At 40.7% G+C, this 14,880-nt stretch overlaps 1 protein-coding gene across 2 annotated transcripts in view; it reads left to right on the top strand.

Annotated features, from left to right (window-relative positions):
* Nucleotides 1-3,477: 3,477 nt before the first annotated feature.
* ttc37 (tetratricopeptide repeat domain 37) overlaps nucleotides 3,478-14,880 on the top strand; it is a 36,977-nt gene continuing 25,574 nt past the window's right edge. Inside the window, exons 1-11 of one of the 2 annotated variants that reach the window (XM_036979437.1) lie at nucleotides 3,478-3,498; nucleotides 6,205-6,299; nucleotides 6,431-6,574; nucleotides 9,397-9,488; nucleotides 9,592-9,667; nucleotides 9,758-9,898; nucleotides 13,250-13,348; nucleotides 13,733-13,841; nucleotides 14,081-14,221; nucleotides 14,298-14,399; nucleotides 14,634-14,758. In XM_036979437.1, coding sequence (XP_036835332.1) covers nucleotides 6,210-6,299; nucleotides 6,431-6,574; nucleotides 9,397-9,488; nucleotides 9,592-9,667; nucleotides 9,758-9,898; nucleotides 13,250-13,348; nucleotides 13,733-13,841; nucleotides 14,081-14,221; nucleotides 14,298-14,399; nucleotides 14,634-14,758 — 1,119 coding nt within the window. In that variant the 5' untranslated portion in view covers nucleotides 3,478-3,498; nucleotides 6,205-6,209. Of the gene's footprint in view, nucleotides 3,499-3,594; nucleotides 3,723-6,204; nucleotides 6,300-6,430; nucleotides 6,575-9,396; nucleotides 9,489-9,591; nucleotides 9,668-9,757; nucleotides 9,899-13,249; nucleotides 13,349-13,732; nucleotides 13,842-14,080; nucleotides 14,222-14,297; nucleotides 14,400-14,633; nucleotides 14,759-14,880 lie in introns of those variants that run through there. The other variant, XM_021605314.2, reaches the window with a different exon arrangement.

Genomic DNA, 14,880 nt, shown 5'->3' with positions numbered 1-14,880 from the left:
CCTCTGTACTGGTACATATTTACTACCCACAGCACTCCTCTCAGGATCCCTCCCCCTTGACCCATCTTCCTCTACTTTATTCACTGCCTCAGCATATGACAACGTCTGCACTACTCTAACCCTGGAAACCTCAAACCTCTCTCGCACGAGACATTTCTAATCCCCAGCCCCATGGGCACCCCTCCATTTAACACTACTTTCCCCAAAGCTACACGTTCCTTTGTCTCATGCCCTTCTGCACACTTCTCCCACCTAGGAACCACCCTCCTACACACTGCTGCCACTTGCCCATGAGCTTGACACCTGTAACATCTTAATGTATTTGGCACAAAAACTCATACAGGATAACTTCTAAATCCTAACATCACTTTGTCGGGAAAATACTTAAAATCAAAACGACAGTGACTCTTTCTCCACTCACACCACCCTGTCTGTGTTGCACCAAACGACGAGCATCACAAACACAGGGGATCTTCCCCTTCAGTTGGTCAGCTTTCACATTTACCTCTACCCGAGTAATCACTGCATTCATTGGCGCCCTTTTCTTGAGAGCAAAACAATTCACATTTCGACCCCATTTGTTTAACACAGAGCGCCTGCTCCCTCTGACCATTAGAAACACGAACAATTATCACAAGACCACTTCTGGTTTCTGCTCTTGAAGAAACTTTCAAAGTTCTTGACCTTTTCTGGATTGACTGACCTTCAAGTCTTAACATATGATGGACTGTAGTTTCTCTTTGCTTATTTGAGCTGTTCTTGCCATACTATGGACGTATAAGGGCTATCTTTTGTAAATGGGTGGTACACAACTGATTGGCTCAAACGCATTAAGAAGGAAAGAAATTCCACAAATTAACTTTTAGCAAGGCACACCTGTTAATTGAAATGCATTCCAAGTGACTACCTCATGAAGCTGGTTGAGAGAATGTCAAAAGTGTGGCTACTTTAAAGAATCTCAAATGTATTTAGATTTGTTAAGCACTTATTTGGTTACTACATTATTCCATAGGTGTTATTTCATAGTTTTGATGTATTCTCTATTATTCTACATTGTAAATAAAGAAAACCCATGGAATGAGTAGGTGTGTCCAAATGTTTCACTGGTACTGTACATCTTGTTCTTGACTTGTCAAGGGATGCCATTTGACTGGCAATCTCTGCACAATCAGCACAAACCCCTCGGGACATAGCGCTCGACAGTGCATCCCACTTGTAATCCTTCTTGAAGTGCAAGCGCTCACCAAGAGTTTATAGGTGCATGCTGCCGCCTACTGTATTGGCTGTGTATCAGCCTACTATTCTCTAATATGAATTCATTACGCTTTGTGAAAAATTGCCAGACCAACAAACCCTGCACCCATTATGTAAAACCTCACCAATATTCCACTACTTGGGCCCCATCTGATCCTGCTCCAGGCCAGCAGCCTGGGAGAACGGGACACTATCGTTCAAAACATCTTGTAACTCGTCTACAATAAATACTTGAACACCCAAGTACTCTGCAGCTGCCAACACAACAGCTATCCTCTGTGATACATTTTTTTTGCCCGCACTACAGAGGGATACAGTATATAGGTCCTCTAATACAGGACTAGTAAAGGTCCAGTGCACAACTTTTGGGTGAAAAAAATACAATTTCAGGGGGTGCTGCAGCACCTTGAGCACCCGTATTTCCCACAGCTATGTTTACACACACACACCTTTTTCCACCGATACAACACATTATTTTGTCTCATGTCCTCCTGCACACTTCTCACATCTTGGAATCTCCCTTTTGCGCACTTCAGCCACATGACCATAAGCTTGACACCTAAAACACTGTAATGGATTTGGGACAAAAGCTCTCAGGATCCATTCTCCAAAGATCTCACTCCCACCTCACCAGAATCATCTTTGTAATCATCTGGACAAGGCTCAAACTTGGCGGTCTACACTGCACCTGCCACCGCAGTTAATTCCTCCTCACTCAACACACTTGTACTGTACCTCTTCCAAAAGGTCTGTGTGATCCACTCCTCCATATTCACTCAAAACTTGTTCCACTTTTCTCCTTTTTTATCCCGGTCCACCATCTTCTCATTCCGTACTATCCAGGACCCTTGGGATGTCACTACCCTAAACTTAACCCATACCATTACCTTAACCATTTTACATTTCAACTGCAATGGGTTAGGGACGTCCCAAGGGTCCCAGATAGCATGGACCAATACAAAAATCTGAGGGAATTGATAACAAAATGTAGAAAAGTGTTAACTGATTAGCCATGAGGGTTTTTTTTCTTCCCCACCCTGACCTGGCTCTGTGCAATCATGTTTTATTCTGTCAAGATGTAAAACTCTATCTGCTACCCTTTGAAAAGAGAAAAACACCTGATACTATACTGAAAAAATATATAAATGCAGAATGTAAAGTGTTGGTCCCATGTTTCATGAGCTGAAATAAAAGATCCCAGAAATGTTCCATACGCACAAAAAGTTTATTTCTCTCAGATTTTGTTCACATCCCTGTTCGTGAGCATTTCTCCTTTTCCAAGATAATCTATCCACTTGACAGGTGTGGCATAAGACACGGATTAAATAGCATGATCATTACACAGGTGCAACTTGTGCTTGGGACAATAAAAGGCCACACTAAAATGTGCAGTTTTGTCACAACACAATGCCACAGATGTCTCAAGTTTTGAGGGAGTGTGCAATTGGCATGCTGGCTGCAGGAATATCCACCAGGCTGTGGCCAGAAAATGTCATGTTCATTTCTCTACCATAAGCCGCCTTCAACATCATTTTTGAGAATTTAGCAGTATGTCCAACCAGCCTCACAACATCAGACCTGTGTATCCACGCCAGCCCAGGACCTACACATCCGGCTTCTTCACCTGTGGGATCATCTAGAGACCAGCCACCCGTACAGCTGATGAAACTGAGAACAATTTATGTAATAAAGCCCTTTTGTGGGGGGGGGGGGGGAATTATTCTGATTGGCTTGGCCTGGCTCCCCAGTGGGTGGGCTTATGCTCTCCCAGTCCTACCATGGCTGCGTCCCTGCCCAGTCATATGAAATAGATTAGGGCCAAATGTTTTGGTTCAAATTGACTGATTTCCATATATGAACTGTAACTCAGTAAAATCGTTTAAATTGTTGCGTTTATATTTTATACGATTACACAACTCTAGTCTCTGAATTACCATAATTTAATCTGTATCACAATAAAATAGGAAGAAATGCGTCAGTTAATGTGGTAAAGGTAGTGAATTGTCAGGAGTTTCATTTACGCCTGTTAGGTTACTCCCAGTCCGAGCCAAATACTTGTTTGAGAAATATTTTGTTAAAATATTTTTTTGCCCATTTTATCGGAAATATATTACAGTAAGGTACGTCATTGTTACGCAGAAGTTATTTGATATAAAAACGGCTTCATTGGGCATTTAAATAGTTTCACAAATGAAAGTGCACATTGTTGTACTTCCGAGTCAAATTTACCCAGAAAAGAAAAAGGTAATTTCTCCCCCCCCTTTTAAATATAAAGGCTTTATTTAATCGAGACAATCATGGCATTCGATTTAAAAGTTTTAAATATATATTTTTTTAATCAATGCCCGAATTTGAAGAATTCACTTCCGGGACAAACACCCTTTAGTAAAGACCTATGATTGCGCGTTGCTGAATTAGCTATAACATACGTTTTAATTACTGAATACAGACATCTAGATAAGCTACAGGTAAAGTTAACGCTTATGTTTTGTTGCTGGTCATCTTTACGTGTTGTGAGCCAAGCAAGCTAAGGCTACCTAAATACTAGTGTAAACAACCGTTTAACAGTACTGTTAGCTAACGTTACCAAATCTGTTTTGATTTAGTTAATAACTACAGTAACTAGATGTAGTAAGGCTATTGCTAGCTCTACTTAGTAACGTTAGTAGTTAGGTTGATGACAAGCTACCTTGCTAGCCAAGTCAGTTTGCTAGCTGGTAACCCAAACAACGAGATCTAAGCCAAAGAATATAACTTAAGTTTCTCCTTTCATCTGTGTCTAAGCTAACTAAGACTGGGCGGAATTCGTTTTCAGCGATTACCTTCGCCCACGACTGGTTCGTGTGAACTATAATACCGACGCTATATTCTAACGTTTAGAAACGTCAATAAAGAGCTTTCGTAACATATGGCCGTATCTTTCTGCGAGAAATAATCCTTCAAATAAAACACTTACTGTTGCAGTTTGGTAAAGAACCATATCTATGGGTGCCTCCATCTGAGCTAACGAAACTACACTTCCCGAGTTATGCTTACACAGGTGTTTGGGGCACCCTAGATATCTAATTTGCACAGGTGGTCTTTTAACAAGCGACGTAACACTAACCCTGTAAAAAGTGTAGTTCTTAACTTTTATTTCTCGCAGATATGAAAGGTATTTTCCAAAAAACGTATTGCAAACGATGCGTGTTAATGTTCTGCCCCTGAACAAGGTAGTTAACCCACTGTTCATTTGCCTTCATTGTAAATAGAAATGTGTTCTTAACCGACTTGCCTAGTTAAATAATGTTTTGACTGTTGTCTGGTCTTTTAAGTACCCCGATCAGAAGATAGTCAATATGAATTAAAGCAGTTCGCGTCTATGAATGGGGTATGTACAGTCCCTTCGGAAACTATTCAGTCCCCTTTACTTTTTCCACATTGTTACAGCCTTATTATAAAATTGATTAAATTGTTTTTACTGCCATCTACACATCCCATGCATGACAAAGCAAAAACATGTTTATACATTTCTGCAAACTGAAATATCACAATTACATAAGTGTTCAAACCCTTTACTCAGTACTTTGAAGCACCTTTGGCATCAATTACAGCATCAAGTCTTCTTGGGTATGACGCTACAAGCTTGGCACACCTGTATTTGGGGAGTTTCTTCCATTCTTCTCTGCAGATCCTCTCGAACACTGGCAGGTTGGATGGGAGCATTGGTGCACAGCTATTTTTCAGGTCTCTCCAGAGATGTTCGTTCAAGTTCGGGCTCTTGCTGGGCCACAAGGACATTCAGAGACTTGTCCCAAAGCCACTCCTGCATTGTGTTTGGCTTTGTGCTTAGGGTTGTTGTCCTGTTGGAAGGTGAACCTTCACCCCAGTCTTAAGGTCCAGCGCAGGTTTTCAGGAAGGATCGCTGTACTTTTGCTCTGTTCATCTTTGCCTCAATCCTGACTAGTCTCCCAGTCCCTACTACTGAAAAACATCCCCACAGCATGATGCTGCCACCACGCTTCACCATAGGGATGGTGCTAGGTTTCCTCCAGACATGACGCTTGCCATTCAGGCCAAAGTGTTAAATCTTGGTTATCAGACCAGATAATCTTGTTTCTCATGGTCAGAGTCTTTAGGTGCCTTTTGGCAAACTCCAAGCGGGCTGTCATGTGCCTTTTTACTGAGGAGTGGTTTAAATCTGGCCATTCTACCATAAAGGCCTGATTGGTGGAGTGCTGCAGATATTGTTCTGTCGCCAGAGGAACTCTAGAGCTCGGTCACTGACAATCGGTGCTTGACCAAGGCCCTTCTCCCCGATTGCTCAGTTTGGCCGGGCACCCAGCTCTAGGAAGAGTCTTGGTGGTTCCAAACTTCTGTGTTCTTTGGGATATTCAATGCTGCAGAACTGTTTAGGTACCCTTCCCGAGATCTGTGCCTCAACGTGATCAACGGCCAATTCCTTCAACCTCATGGCTTGGTTTTTGCTTTCAACTGTGAGACCTTAAATAGATGTGTGTTCCTTTCCAAATCAAGTCCAATCAATTGAATTTACTACAGGTGGACTCCAATCAAGATGTAGAAACATCTCAAGAATGATCAATGGAAACAGGATGCACCTGAACTCAATTTCAAATCTCGTAGCAAAGGTTCTGACTACTTATGTAAATAAGTTATTTCAGGTCTTTATCTTTTTTAACAGAAAACTGTTTTCAGCTTTGTCATTATGGGGTATTATGTGTAGATTGCAGAGGATTTATATTTATTTAATCAATTTTAGAATAAGGCTGTAATGTAACAACATTTGGAAAAAGTCAAGGAGTTTGAATACTTTCTGAAAGCACTGTATGTCTGGGCTAGCTGGCTAATTTTACTCCACTCCTGTTGCTATTAATTTTAACCCAATTGCTTAATTTTGGTGACAACTATGACTGGTATCTTAATTGACTTCTCACTGACTTGGATTTATAGATACAATGTCAAACAAAGAAGTTAAATCAGCTCTAAAAAATGCCAGAGATGCCATAAAGAACAAGGAATTTAAAGAGGCGCTAAAACACTGCAAGGTAAGTCCTTGCCCATTTCTCTATGTTCTTTCTACACACACCAATAGTGTGAGGGGAAACTGGGTGTATTGTAGGATTTTCTGTTTTGAAAAAGGTATTCTGTCTCAAATCAAACCAAATTCCCCCACCAGGCTGCCCTGAAACTAGAGAAGAACAATTACAATGCCTGGGTGTTCATTGGTGTGGCCGCGAGCGAGCTGGAGCAACCAGACCAGGCCCAGACAGCCTACAGGAAGGCTCTGGAGCTGGAGCCAGAGCAGCTGCTGGCCTGGCAGGTACTGGAGATACATCACACCTAGATCAACTGAACTAATACAGGCCCTCGCTAGACATAGGCTTCTGTATTGGACAATCAAGTGAAGAGTGTCCCAAAAGTAGAGCTGCGACGACAAACCATAAATTATCGACATTGACCGTACACAATCACTTATAGCTGGCGTTTCACTGGTATCGTTCATTATGATAAGTAACCTATACCAGAGAAATGTGACGTTTGAAGTGAAATACATTTGCTAATATGGGTGATTGTTAATGAAATTACTGGTAGTAGTTTAAAACCTGATACATGTAATCTACGTAATCCCCAAAAGTAATTATTTTTCATGAGAGGGTCAGTAACTAGTGAGAGGGTCAGTAACATAAACAGTAACTAGTAATGCTGCATACTCAGGTTGAATCTCACCTTTCTGGTAAAAATAGTTGCTGAGGTGTAGTCACTTTTGAGAAAACAAGCTTAACGACACAGTACAAATATGAAATATTTTATGATGCATTTCTTATTCAACAAAACTATATGAATAAGGCTTGAAATTACTTATGCTTTCTAAATATACTATACTCAACTCAAATTATAAAACTACTAACTATAAGAATTCACCTTCCTTATAACTGTAAAATACATATATGTTTAGTGTTAGAATATGTGCATATTTTCTGAAGGTCTCTCTTGATCAAAACGCCGGCCCCCATCTCGGTGAACTTCTCACAGGGCTCTAGGGAGTGCTTCCTGAACTCGTTAGGAGCTCGCCTTTCATCACATACTTTTGTCAGTCTGCCAGTGTTTTTCTTGTTTAAAATCTATAAATTATTTTAGATTACTGGCTATAATTCGATTTCTGAATGTGCTACAGCCACAAAAAAAACTCCTGCTGCGCTACGATGTAAGGATTCGATGTAAGGATTCCAGGCATATGTTAGTCGGAAGAGATAATGAAATGGTAAGAGGGACATCCCAGCTTCATGTGGTGTCTGATTTCACATCCTGCTTGACACAGGCAAAAGAGACATACTCCTGTGTCTGTGAGAATCAGGGCTACCGCTCAATACAAGCCATTTCGATCTATGGTGTCCTACAAGCAAAAATGTCGGACGGAACTGGTACCAGAACCACGCAGGTCCCCTAAACAAGGGACTTTACATCTAAGATGATTTAAAGGATAATAAAAAAGAGACTATGGTGCACATTAATGTTATAAATGTATCGTTCTATTTATCATTATCACATCAATTCAGGCAATCTCTCGTCACAGATTTTTATTCCATATCGCCCAGCTCTACCCAAAAGTCACATTATCTACACATTATACAGTGAGAGAGAAGAAGTATTTGATCCCCTGCTGATTTTGTACATTTTCCCACTGACAAAGAAATGATCAGTCTAAAATTTTAATGCTAGGTTTATTTGAACAGTGAGAAACAGAATAACAACAAAAAAATCCAGAAAAACGCATGTCAAAATGTTATAAATTGATTTGCATTTTAATGAGGGAAATACGTATTTGAGCCCTCTGCAAAACATGACTTAGTACTTGGTGGCAAAACCCTTGTTGGCAATCACAGAGGTCAGATGTTTCTTGTAGTTGGCCAACAGGTTTGCACACATCTCAGGAGGGATTTTGTCCCACTCCTCTTTGCAGATCTTCTAAGTCATTAAGGTTTCGAGGCTGCCGTTTGGCAACTCGAACCTTCAGCTCCCTCCACAGATTTTCTATGGGATTAAGGTCTGGAGCCTGGCTAGGCCACTCCAGGAGGTTCTCACCCAAGATTTGATGGTACATGGCCCCGTCCATCGTCCCTTTGATGCGGTGAAGTTGTCCTGTCCCCTTAGCAGAAAAACACCCCAAAGCATAATGTTTCCACCTCCATGTTTGATGGTGGGGATGGTGTTCTTGGGGTCATATGCAGCATTCCTCCTCCTCCAAACACAGCGAGTTGAGTTGATGCCAAAGAGCTCCATTTTGGTCTCATCTGACCACAACACTTTCACCCAGTTGTCCTCTGAACCATTCAGATGTTCATTGGCAAACTTCAGACGGGCATGTATATGTGCTTTCTTGAGCAAGGGGTCCTGGCGGGCGCTGCAGGATTTCAAACCTTCATTGGTGTGTTACCAATTGTTATCTTGGTGACTATGGTCCCAGGTGCCTTGAGATCATTGACAAGTTCCTCCCGTGTAGTTCTGGGCTGATTCCTCACCTGATGATCATTGTAATTCCACGAGGTGAGATCTTCCATGGAGCCCCAGGCCGAGGGAGATTGACAGTTCTTTTGTGTTTCTTCCATTTGCGAATAATCGCACCAACTCTTGTCACCTTCTCACCAAGCTGCTTGGCGATGGTCTTGTGTAGGTCTACAATCTTGTCCCTAACATCCTTGGAGAGCTCTTTGGTCTTGGCCATGGTGGAGAGTTTGGAATCTGATTGATTGCTTCTTTGGACAGGTGTCTTTTATACAGGTAACAAACTGAGATTAGGAGCACTCCCTTTAAGTGTGCTCCTAATCTCAGCACGTTACCTGTATAAAAGACACCTGGGAGCCAGAAATCTTTCTGCTTGAGAGGGAGTCAAATACTTATTTCCTTCATTAAAATGCAAATCAATTTATAACATTTTTGACATGTGTTTTTCTGGATTTTTTTGTTGTTATTCTGTCTCTCACTGTTCAAATAAACCTACCATTAAAATGATAGACTGTTCATTTCTTTGTCAGTGGGCAAACGTACAAAATCTTACACAGATTATTCCAGAGCAGTGTTATGGGGCATATCACTATGTCAACATGCTGACTAGAATGTGATCCGTTATTGTTGCTGTTTTAGGGATTAGCAAACCTGTATGAGAAAAGTGACCAGACGGATTTCAAAGCGGAACTACCCAAAGTCTACCAGAAACTCATTGAGCTTTATGAAAGGTAAGCCATGAACATGTTCATACCTTTTCTACATCAATCATTCCCCCCCTGTGATTAGCTCTTGGAATATTGTGTTTAACTGTGTCTTGTTCTGCATACACAGTTCAGACAAAACAAAATGTTATGAGGCGATCAGAAAACTGGCAGACATCTTCCATATGGAGAAGGACTATTTACAGGTCTGTAAAGATAGTAGTTGCCCTTTAAATGAAATAGGATATATGTTAATGGTTGTGGCACAGGGTGGACATATGCATGTGTGTGTTTAGGTGGCCAGGGTGTGGCGAAGGCTGATTCAGCTGAAGGAAGGAGAAGGTGCTAACAAGGCAGAGCTGCTGCAGCTATGGCAACAGATGACCTGCCTTCTCTCAGACAGCATGGAGGATCACGACAATGAGACTCAGCAGCACGTAAGAGCAAATATAATATACTCAAATAATCCCCTTAACTTCTCTAGGGTAGGGGGCAGCATTTGGAATTTTGGATGAAAAGCGTGCCCAAATTAAACTGCCTTCTACTCAGGCCCAGAAGATAGGATATGCATATAATTAGTATATTTGGATAGAAAACACTCTAAAGTTTCCAAAACTGTTAAAATAATGTCTGAGTATAACATAACTGATTTGGCAGGTGAAAACCTGAGAAATAGCCATTCAGGAAGTAGGATTTTTATTTTTTATTTTCTATTCAATGCCATTACCGTATCCATTGACTTAGGACTCAAATTGCAGTTCCTATGCCTTCCATTAGATGTCAACAGTCTTTAGAAATTGTTTCAGGCTTGAATTCTGAAAAATGAGGGAGTAAGAGCAGTCTGAATGAGTGGACCCTGCCGAGTCACAGAGCTTTTTCATGCTCGCGACCGAGAGAGTGCCTTTCTTGTTTACCTTTTATATTGACAACGTTATTGTCCGGCTGAAATATTATAGGTTGTTTTTAGCCTGAATAATCAGAGGATTGAATATAAACATAGTTTGACATGTTTCTATGAACTTTACGGATACAATTTGGATTTTTGTCTGCCTGTTGACTGCATTTGAGCCTGTGGATTACTGAAGAAAACGGGCGAACAAAACTGAGCTTTTTGGATATAAAGAGAGACTTTATCGAACAAAAGGAACATTTATTGAATAACTGAATGTCTTCTGAGTGCAACTATATGAAGATCATCAAAGGTAAGTGATTAATTTTATCTCTATTTCTGACTTGTGTAACTCTTCTACTTGGCTGGTTACTGTTTGTAATGATTTGTCTGCTGGGCTATGTTCTCAAATAATTGTAAGGTATGCTTTCGCCGTAAAGCATTTTTGAAATCTGACACCGTGGTTGGATTCACAAGAAGTTAATCTTTAAACCTATGTAAAATAGTTGTATCTTTTCTGAATTTTTATAATGAGTATTTCTGTATTTGAATTTGGCGCTCTGCAATCTCACTGGATGTTTGCCAGGTGGGACGCTAGCGTCCCACATGCCCTAGAGAGGTTTTAATAAGCATTGTCTGGGTCATTCCACCTCTAAAAGCAAAAGGAACGAGGATTTCGACACCCACCATCTGATTGTTTCTGTAGTTATGGCCTATTTATTGCCTTACCTCCCTTATCCTACCTCATTTGCACACAATGTATATATACTTTTTCTATTGTATTATTGACTGCATGTTTGTTTAGTCCATGTGTAACTGTGTTGTTTGTGTTGCACTGCTTTGCTTTATCTTGGCCAGGTCGCAGTTGTAAATGAGAACTTGTTCTCAACTAGCCTACCTGGTTAAATACAAATAAAATTAAAGTTACAATCAGGTAAGATTGACATTCCTGAAACATTGTTTGGTTGAATTGTAATTTTATCTGGATAAATTAAGCTAATTGGTTGCACACAAATTGGCCTTTTAAATGTATAGGATTCAGATAATATTCAATAAATATAGTACCCTACATCTGATTTGGACCAAACCTTTTCCATTAAGATGTTTTTTATAAAGCTACCCACAGATCCATCACACCCCATGCCAATCCCAATCCAACAACTAGTAAACAGTATCAGTTCTCTATGTTTGACAAGTAGTATGAAGCTTCAGCTTGGAGTATTGCTTCTCCATACTATAATGTATTGCTGGTGAATCTGGTGATTTTTTTTTTCTCCTGTTCAGAGAACTTAGTAATTTAAGTCGCTTGCATTATTTACCTTTTAAAGTAGTGTGAAAGTAACAGGGTTTGACCACTAGAAGCTGCTGGTCCTGCTATACGACCACACTCTTTTATACATTTTGCTGGTTTGTTCTCTTTTCACACAATTCAAGCCAGTCCTCCATGAAAGCAATTCAGTTTGTCCTAATAGCAACCTAAAGCTTCAACCCAACTCTCCTTGAATCCAATTCTCCTCTCTCTGAGAGGGCTATCCTTTCCCTATGCAATTCTCATATGAAGACCTTTCCTACAAGCCCAAAACTTTAATGGAGAAATGGGCTAAAATGTTGTGACAACGCTAATAAAGTAATGAATTTCTTGGCGGTCTGTTTTCTGCTTTTCCAATACAATTATCAAGAACTCTCTCTTTTTTTATTTGTGGTTTTTATATATATATATATATACCGATTTAATCCGTATCAGCTTTTTTTGGTCCTCCAATAAATCGGACAATTATTTATTTATTTATTTAGTTATTGTTATTTTTTTTGTTGTAATAATGACAATTACAACAATACTGAATGAACACTTATTTTAACTTAATATAATACATCATTAAAATCAATTTAGCCCCAAATAAATAATGAAACATGTTCAATTTGGTTTAAATAATGCAAAACAAACCGTTCCGTATTTTATCTAACGGGAGGCATCCATAAGTCTAAATATTCCTGTTACATTGCACAACCTTCAATGTTATGTCATAACGTAAAATCCCGGCAAATTAGGCAGCCCAAACGGTTGCATATACCCTGACTCTGCGTGCAATGAAAGCAAAGAAATGTGACACACATTCACCTGGTTAATATTGCCTGCTAACCTGGATTTCTTTTAGCTAAATATGCAGGTTTAAAAATATATACTTCTGTGTACTGATTTTAAGAAAGGCATTGATGTTTATGGTTAGGTACACATTGGAGCAACAATACGCACCGCATCGATTATATGCAACGCAGGACACGCTAGATAAACTAGTTTAATGCTAGCTAGCAACTTACCTTGGCTTACTGCATTCGCGTAACAGGTAGGCTCCTCGTGGAGTGCAATGAGAGGCAGGTGGTTAGACCGTTGGACAAGTTAACTGTAAGGTTGCAAGATTGAATCCCTGAGCTGACAAGGTAAACATCTGTCGTTCTGCCCCTGAACAGGCAGTTAACCCACTGTTCCTAGGCCGTCATTGAAAATAAGAATGTGTTCTTAACTGACTTTCCTAGTTAAATAAACATTAAATAAAGGTGTAAAAAAGACGTACTTTTGGACACCGATTTATTTAAGGAGAAAAAAAAGGATAACTTGAAATCGGCCCTAATTAATCGGTCATTCCGATTAATCGGTCGACCTCTAATATATATTTGATTAGAGATTTACCAGAAGACCCAACAACATTACAATTGGAAAACCCTATATATTGTATGTTTGGGACTTTTATCATTTGAAGACCGCTAGAGACCATTCCAGGGGGACTTACGGGGGTGGTGTGGTATGCCGCCTCGGTGTTATTGCTAGTCATTACTAAAGGTTTTTCTCTCCTATGATTTGTGCTCATTCCCACTGTTGATGTTATATTTATGTTGCCAGTTAATTGCAGCCTTTGAGAAGGCCATGGTTCTCTCTGACAATGTCCCTGGTGAGGACCATCGGAAGCTCTCAGCTGACTACCTCAAATGCCTTTCACAAGTAAGTCCGCCCCTGTGTTTTTCACTCACTCACACACAGTTAGTGGGGCAAAAACGTATTTAGTCAGCCACCAATTGTGCAAGTTCTCCCACTTAAAAAGATGGTGACCAAATACTTATTTTCCACCATAATTTGCAAATAAATTCATAAAAAATCCTACAATGTGATTTTCTGGATTTGTTTTCCTCATTTTGTCTGTCATAGTTGAAGTGTACCTATGATGAAAATTACAGGCCTCTCATCTTTTTAAGTGGGAGAACTTGCACAATTGGTGGCTGACTAAATACTTTTTTTGCCCCACAGTATTAGTGCTGGGACTCTGGGTTAGGAATAGGGCCAGAATCCTGTGCTGTCAACTGACCAGAAAAACTTTCCTCTCTCTAGCTTTCGCATGAGGAGTGTAAAATTAAAGAGGCCTGTGAGTCCATATTGGCTCTCTATCCCTCACAAACATTCCCTTTGGAGATCCTCGGTGCACATCATCTCAAGTCAGGTAAGAAATCACTGACTTAGCAAACTATAGGTTAAGAACTGGTGCAGTCATTGGCAGTGTATAGTTTCACTCTAGGTGAAATAAAAACAACAGAAGATTGACCTTGCAGGACTGGGGAAGGTCAAGTGTACTGTGCAATGATTAGTATGTATTATTTGATTGCGCCTTTTGTTCTGTGGACAAAGAAGTGACAGATTGCACCTTTTTATGTAGTCAGCTTGTGTGTATTTGTCTCTTAGGGGTCTGCAGTGAGGACGCGGGCCGTTGTTTCTCCCGTCTCTTGGAGTTGGACCCAGACAGTGGCTTAGGCCATCTGGGTTTGGGCATCAGAGCTCTGGAGGAGGGAAAATGTGACGACTCCATTAAGTATCTGGCCCAAGGTGAGCAATTTGGGGACTCTGGTTTGCTGTTGGTCTGTGGTGTTCTCCACCACCTCACTGTCTGTTGTGCTCTCAGGACTGAAGCGAATGCGCTCCAGCTTGGTGGGCTGGTGCAGCCTTGCTCAGGCCCAGCTGAAAATGCACCGATATTCCGACTGCGCAACATCCTGCTCCCAAGGTACATCTAACACATCTGGTCAGTGTTGTATAATCCTAACCTAAACTTTTTCTCTGAAAACCCACCGTGCTTTCCACATAATCAGGGCTTTGCTACAAACTTAATGTAAGCCTACTCATCCTTGTTTGAAGGTTATAGTGACTTGACTAGTTGAAGACCTTCTCACCATAAGTTAAAGATGTGTATTGAGATGTGGCATTCAGTGCGTTGACCGGCCTTGCTGTGTTCTTTCAGGTCTGAAGCTGGGTGGGGCTGGAGAAGAGGCACTGGGACAAAAGCTCCTGAGGCTGAGGCTAGAGGCCCTTGTGAGGACTGGGGATGAGCACACTGCAGACCAAGCCCTGGAGAGCCTCTCACAGGTACAGCATTCATAACCCATCTCACTGGCTGCTCCCCAACGGCTCACCACCAATATGCTCCAAATCTCTTCTACTACTACTACTATCTACTGATATGGATGGGGATTTGTTTGTTTGCTCAT

This window comes from Oncorhynchus mykiss, chromosome 6, assembly GCF_013265735.2.
Source record: "Oncorhynchus mykiss isolate Arlee chromosome 6, USDA_OmykA_1.1, whole genome shotgun sequence".
Classification (NCBI taxonomy): Eukaryota; Metazoa; Chordata; class Actinopteri; order Salmoniformes; family Salmonidae; genus Oncorhynchus; species Oncorhynchus mykiss.
This window is presented reverse-complemented; position numbering and strand designations above follow the sequence as displayed.